Below are 7,543 nucleotides of genomic sequence, written 5' to 3' on the forward strand. Positions count from 1 at the left end.
GTGCTGGCGGGATCTCGCTAATTAGGTTACTTGCAGGGTTCCCATTGGTGTTCCTTCCCAGCCACGCCCTTCTTGGCACCGCCCCTCCCCGCTCTGCCTCTTTGGCTTTCTGCGGCTGCGCAAGGCCTGGCCCAATCTGAAACGTCTTTCTGCTAAAAGGGACAGGGATTGGTCCCAAGTTCCTGAGGCCGTCGGGAAGAGGCGGGTTTTGAAACGTAGTTTTTTTGGTATATATCCGCGGGGCGGACAGCTGTCGACGGAAGCACTCTGTGCTGTTGCCGGAAGTCGGAAGTGGAAGGTTGTGATGGCGGCTGCGACTCTAGCTGAGGAGGTGGGTGCCATCGGGCCTACCCCGGGTGTCTTCTTCGTGAGGGTTGCGGAGACAGGCAAGGCCGAGGGATGGAGGCACTTCCTGGATGCCGGAGCAGGGAGGGGCAGACACCGTGGGGTGGAGGGGCGGCTGTGGATGGCCGGACGCAGTCTCTTGGGATCACGGGGAATCGGCCTGGGCTGTAGAGGGAGAAGCTGAGCCGACCCCGCCTGAAGCCGCCTTCTTCACTGCAGGTGCCGGTAAACAGCGCGGAGGAGGAGCAGCCCCTCACGGCGGCTGAGGAGCTGGCTGCCCAGAAGCGCGAACAGAGGCTGCGCAAATTCCGGGAGCTGCACCTGAAGCGGGTGAGTAATCCCGGAGGCCAGCTGTCACCTGGCTAGGCTGGTGCGCGTTTGTAAAGGGACGAGGAAGCCGAGCCAGCGCCCCTCACAGATTCGCAGAACTGGATCTTCTCCGAGATTAAAGTTCTAGCCATTTAGTTTTCAATCCTGGCAGCACATTAGAATCATTTTGAGAGCTTTGCAAAATACACACGCTTGCTCCCTCCAGAACCTGCCTCCCCTCATCCTACCTCCCATCCAATTTAATTTTTCTTGGTTAGGACCGTGAGTCTCTATTACTAACAGCCTCCCTGCTCTGTGATTCTAACAAAACCCTTCATTTTACCTAGAGAAATACGTAGAGCTGGAGACTGGAAAAAACTTGCCCAGTCTCACTAAAAGCCAACCCGTGAAAGTCTACAGTGCCACAGCTCAGCCAGTTGGTAGAGAAACAATGATTAAGGCCTCTGCTCTTTACTAGAGGAGATGGCTTTGTAATCACAATTAAATTATGGTAAATGCCATGCTACAGGTAGGAACAAAGTGCCCTGGTAGTGCAGAGAAGGAGGGATTAGTGCAGTTTAGGAGTGGCAGAGTGCTCCAAGGAGTGCCTTACATGAGAGGTGACACCTAAGCTACTGTTTGAAAGATGAGTAGGATATTGTATAGATCAAGGAGTTTGAGGAAGAGAGATCCAAGTAGTGGGAACACATACAAAGGAAGAGAATTCTAACAGCACAGTCTGAGCTGAGAAAGAAAATAGTAGCTCCTGATTACTGCTATGTTGGCTGACAGACTAGGCCATGGTTTCACAAAACTCCAACATCACTCTGATTAATAGAGTGAGAGAAGACCACTGTTCAAATCACATAGATCATTACACACCCCTCTCATCTGGCTAAAAGTGACTGTTTTTACCAAATAAAGCATTAGTCTCACTCTAGTACTCTTGCATTCTATGTAAAAATTTAAGATATCCCACCACATAATTACGTTCCTTTCCTTACGGTGCCTCAACCATGCTTCCTTGAACCTTTCCTAAAATTACCTGGCACATACCCAAATCCTGTTACCCTTCCTAACACCCCTTGATTGAGATGCATCAGTCCCCCATGTATTCTTTCTTCTTGAGTGCAATAAACCTGACTTTGTTTCACTACAGGTGTGTTCTTCTGACTGCTGTAATAATCACTTCTTTGACTGGAGGGCATTGGCAGAATATATCAGGGATGGTAGTTGATATACTGCCCAGAAAAAAAGGAACCTAATTAACGGACACACTTAGATATTTTGTTAAAGGGAGTGTATAGAGAACATATAACTGGAAATCAGGAGACATGGCTTCCTGGACTAACTCAGCCATCATTCTGTGACCTAAGAAACATCTGACTTAAGCTTTCCTAATATGACTTAGTCATTTTGTTGTATGTAATTAAGTTTATTCTAAAATAGATGCTTCACTGGTATTTAAAGTGGAAAGTTCCTTTTGTTCAACCAAATTTAAACTGTTAAAATATTTGAAAAGGAAAAGGAACTTAGACATGTTAGTAAGATAGGTGTTATAACCCTCCAGTCCCATATCAGGGTTTTTCCTTGAGGTGATCAGGATTAAAAGAATTGGGTAAGCTGATGTAGCTCAGCTGGTTGAATGCCTGCTTTCCATGTATGAGGTCCTGGGTTCAATCTTTGGTGCCTCCTAAAAAAAAAATTGAAAGTAAAATGAAAAAACTTTCTCTTCAAGTGATTTAATGTTATTTAATGCCATCTAAAGTCTACTCAAGTGCCATTGTAGTATGGCTCTCCCACTTTGCAAAACATTGTTCCATTCCAGCCTTAAAGGAACTGCTCAAAGGGACAATACAGTTAAAGACAAAGCCAATATTAATTCCCACATCTCTGGAACCAGCAAACCATTGCACCCCAACACTTTTTTTATTGTATACAAACACAAACCTAATTATGCTTCTTTAAAATCCTTTTGATGGCTATTGCTTTTAGGATAAAGTGGAATTTCCTTGTTAAGATATCTTACCTGACCTTCCTTGAAAAATGCTAGATCTATTTGGATTTATGTTTGTGTTTCTGCTGACAAATTTTGTTTGTCATGGTTTTAGAATGAAGCTCGTAAATTAAATCACCAGGAAGTTGTGGAGGAAGATAAAAGACTTAAGTTACCTGCAAATTGGGAAGCCAAAAAAGCTCGTTTGGAATGGGAACTTCGGGAAGAAGAAAGGAAAAAGGTTAAGAACTATTCTGTCCTTTTCATATAAGTAGTTTATTTAATCATTCCATTGTATTGAGACAGTAGAACATGGTAATTGAGTTCACTGGTTCTGGAGCCAGATTGCTTGAGTTCAGATCTTGGCTCTGCTCTTTACTAGCATTGGGCAAGTCATTAACTGCTCTGGAATCTTGTTTTCTATCTGTAAAATGGGAACTATAATAATTATTTGAGTTAATTATGAATTAAATGAGTTAGAGCATATGAAGCATTTAAAACAGGGTCTGGTGCTTGATAAACATTAGTATTATTTTTAAAAATTTGTGTTCTTCTTATATACCATAGCAGATTCCTAAATTATCTTTGATTACTAAATGTTATTTTTAGAGTATTATTGATCTCTTTATTGGGTCTTTATTTAAAATAAATAATTGCTTGTTTCATAATTGTAGGTATCATATCTCTTTTTCTTTTTAGGAATGTGCAGCAAAAGGGGAAGACTATGAGAAAGTGAAGTTGCTGGAGATCAGTGCAGAAGATGCTGAAAGATGGGAGAGGAAAAAAAAGAGGAAAAACCCTGATCTGGGATTTTCAGGTAAAATTGACCTTTACTTTATTAAATGGGCCTGTTAGATAAGCATTGCCTTCACTCTTTCTGGTTTTAAGAAATGATATGCTCCTTGTGCTTTCTTAATGGAGTATTCTCTAATAGGCCTAAATCCAGGAAAAATACAAATATACAAATACTTCTGTCATAGGATAGAAGTAAAAAGACTGCACTTCAGTCAGCTGGAATCTTTTGTTCTTTGTGGTAAAATTAACCAAAGCCTGTGTATCATCAGTATCTTCAGGAACCCTAGATTAATATCTTGTGCATATATTTACTTAGTAATAGTTGTGATTTTTCACTGAATAATAATTCCCAGACAAGGAAATATATACTCTCTGGCACTCATTTTATTTTTAGATTACGCTGCTGCCCAGTTACGCCAGTATCATCGGTTGACCAAGCAGATCAAACCTGACATGGAAACGTATGAGAGACTGAGAGAAAAGCAGTAAGTTGATAGGAGTAATGCAAAGACCTCGTACATGTACATAAATACAAACACACGTTAATGCTAAGCACTCTTACCAGCACTCTAATTGCTGATTCCACAGCAATTAAGCCAACCATGTGGCTCTCTTTCTAGGTGGGCTTTCTGAGGCTAGGTGAAGTGGTTAACTATTATCAGTATTATTTTAGGAGGCAGAATGCTTTAGTGCAGGGGTGGGTGAACTTTTCTTGTAAAGGGTCAGATAGTGGATATTTTAGGTATTGTGGGCCTCTGTTGTTCTAACTACTCAACTCTGCCTCTAGTATGAAAAAGGATACATAAAAGAATGGGTGTGGCTGTGTGCCATTAAAACTATTTACCAAAAACAGGTTGGGGGTGAGGGGGTGGCTAGAGTTTGCCAACCCTGTTTTAGTGGAAAGAGAAATTACTAATGCCTAGAAACTCTAATCCCAACTCTGTCAATACTCAGCACTGTGACATTTGCTATGTCCTTTATTCTCTGGTCCCTGGGACTGAAGGCATCAGAGTAAAGGATTTCTTAAGTCTCTTCCAACCAATTCTGTATTTAAAAAAAAAAAAAAAAAAGAATTTGTATATATGTTTTACTTCTTATCATGATTGATAGTTTGCTTTGAAATTTGAAATGTGAAATGTGGAATATTTGTAGTGTTACTATGAGTGCATTTTACTGTCTTTTTCAGTGGGGAGGAGTTTTTTCCAACATCCAACAGTCTTATTCATGGAACACATGTGCCTTCGACTGAGGAAATTGATAGGATGGTCATAGATCTGGAAAAACAGTAAGTACTCAGTAGAGCAGCCTGAAGTTTTAAATGCTCAATGACCAAATGGACATAAATGTGTGTAGGGTGAAAACAGCAATCATACTTGCTGATTTCTGACATAGTATCTATAGTGCTCTTGTGGATAGAAATGTTTTAACACTTGACAGCAAATGTTGAATGAGTCCATATCATATGGAATAGAATGCAAAATATTGATCAAATGGAATTGCTATAATTGAAGGCAAAAGATATTAAAAACATTCTTTTTTCTTTAAGGGCTTTTATTCTAACTACCATTTTGGTATTGAATTTGAAGAAGCAGGAATGTTCTAGTGGATGTATGTTATGTTTGTATTTCTTAATACTGATAAAGGAAAATATTAGTGCAGGGGGAATTTATGTTTTAGGAATTAATACTTATAAAATGTTAAGAATAGTGTCTAGTACATACTAAGCACTTAATTTATATTAGCTGTGGTTATTATTATTAATAAATTGTTGAAATAATTATCTTCTTTTAAGTAATACTTTATGTGCCCAGTTCCTAACAATGCACCACTGCTTTTAGAAACCTGATGATAATGAGATTATATTTACTGAATTTTGTGGGTCATACCTGGGGTGGTGCTGTTAAATAGCAATTTCAACTTGAACTTCATTAAAACAGGGCTTTTTAAAATTTGAAATTGCTATTCCAAATGTACTGGCAGGTTTCATTAAGATCAAGAAAGAAAGCAGTTATGAATTTTGTAAATTATTTTCTTCCTCCCCTAGAATTGAAAAACGAGACAAATATAGCCGGAGACGTCCTTATAATGATGATGCAGATATTGACTACATTAATGAAAGGAATGCCAAATTCAATAAGAAGGCTGAAAGATTCTATGGGAAATATACAGCTGAAATTAAACAAAATTTGGAAAGAGGAACAGCTGTTTAATCTCCTTCAGGAACTGCTTTTAGAAGCTTGGGAATGGAGTGAAAATTTCTGCTAGTAAATTGAAGTTCTTTAAAAAATGCTAGTAAACCAGGTCTCAATCTCTATCTTTCCACTCAGCATTTGGAAATAAATGTTTTTTTCTTAAATGTATACTTCCATGTATATTTCCAAATTTTTATGCTTGAGTATAAGATGTATTTCTTGTAGGTACTTGTTTTGTAAAAATCTACTTTGTATAAATTCTAATTATATTATTTTTCTATGTACTTTAAATGTGTATGGCTGTTTAATCTTTGAAGCTTTATGGGCTCACGATACAATTATTAGGGAGCGGGTGTGGCTCTGGTTGAGAGCCAGCTTCCCACATATAAGGTCCTGGGTTCAGTGCCTAGCCCCTGGTACCTTAAAAAAAAAAAAGCATTTATTGTCACCCTGAATACTATGAATTTCACAATCTAGAGCTGGACTTGGGAACAATTTGGGGTTGTAGACTTTGAAACTAGGGGCAGTGGTGAGAAAGGTGACAATGGCTACAGGAGGGATGGTCCAGTCTCTACCCATGACTGCTTATGACCAAGTTTAGGGAGTGGCAGAACTTCCTTCATGGATATTGCCCACCCACAGTTCCCTTTTTAAAAAGCAGGTATCCTTTGGAATGGGATTGCTACTAAACACTTTATCATTTAAAATATTTGTATATACACACACGTGCTTCTATTCCACACATGTTAATTTAAAAAAAAATTCATCTCTTCCCATCCCCTCGTTTGCACTTGCTGTGTCTGTTCATCTATGTTTCTTTAGGAGGCACCAGGAACCAAACCGGGACCTCAGATGTGGAAGGGAGTTGCCTAATCACTTAGCCACCTCTGTTCCCTACCTTGTGTTTCTAATTAGGTTTTTCCTTTTGTATCTCTAGTTGTCATATTGTCATATCAGCTCACTGTCCTGCTCATCCTCTTTAGGAGGCACCAGAAACATCTCCCTGCTTTGTTGTGTCTCATATTTTTCTTCTTGTGTCTCTTGCTGTGTCATCCTGTTGCGTTGTCTTGCTGCGCTTGCTTGTTGCGCCAGTTCGCGGTCTTCTTTAGGAGGCACTGGGAACCAAACAGACCTCCCATGTGGTAGGCAGAAGCCAAGTCACTTGAGCCACATCCGCGTCCCTTAATTTTTTTATTATGGAAAATTTCAAACGTTCAAAAGAAGGATAATAAAATGAACCCCGTATTTCCAATATCCGTCTTTGGCAATAATCAATTCATGGTTCTTATTTTATTCCTATCCACTCTCCCCTCCATGACTCCTGTGTTATTTTGAAGCAAATACTAAATGTATAATTTCATCTATAAATATGTCAGTATGTATTTCTTAAAGAGTAAAGATTTTAAAAGACCACATTTTCACAGCAACAATTTTAATAAGTCCAGAGAGAAAAATTAACATTTTTCCTACATTTTGATTAAAATGCTAAATAACTCGTCAAGATGTTCCAAATTAAGGTTTGAAACTCAGAAAAATTTCATGAACACTTCAGCTTTAGTGTGTAAAGATAGTAATTTAACATTTGATACCACTGGTGATTATTTCTTTATGGATTTGTGTAGCACTTTTAAATTTCTGTTCTCATTTTGTTTCCCCTCCTAGCATTTCTGTATGTGGTTGACCACATTTCTGGGCACAAGGTCTTGCTGCTACCTCTGAAAAATTTGTTGAGTATGTTTCTTTCTAGTTCCATTTTACTGCTTTACTTCAATTTCTAGAAATTTGCAATAGACTTAAAAAATAAAAATATTATCAAACAGAATCCAGCAAAGTAATTAAAAGATGACTTCACTATGATCGAGCAGGGTTATTCCCAGCAGGAATGCAAGAGTAGCTTTTTGTAGAT

The 7,543-nt window shown here is 38.9% G+C and overlaps 1 protein-coding gene across 1 annotated transcript; it reads left to right on the top strand.

The window, feature by feature from the left end:
* Positions 1 to 200: 200 nt before the first annotated feature.
* On the top strand, positions 201 to 6,889 carry SYF2 (SYF2 pre-mRNA splicing factor). The gene is made up of 7 exons (XM_004465365.4): positions 201 to 331; positions 565 to 675; positions 2,766 to 2,891; positions 3,350 to 3,467; positions 3,840 to 3,930; positions 4,632 to 4,730; positions 5,490 to 6,889. Exons 1-7 carry the CDS (start codon positions 305 to 307, stop codon positions 5,653 to 5,655), a joined length of 738 nt encoding a protein of 245 aa, XP_004465422.1. The 5' UTR covers positions 201 to 304; the 3' UTR covers positions 5,656 to 6,889.
* The last annotated feature ends 654 nt before the right edge of the window (positions 6,890 to 7,543 follow it).

Source organism: Dasypus novemcinctus, chromosome 9 (genome assembly GCF_030445035.2).
Source record: "Dasypus novemcinctus isolate mDasNov1 chromosome 9, mDasNov1.1.hap2, whole genome shotgun sequence".
Taxonomy (NCBI): Eukaryota; Metazoa; Chordata; class Mammalia; order Cingulata; family Dasypodidae; genus Dasypus; species Dasypus novemcinctus.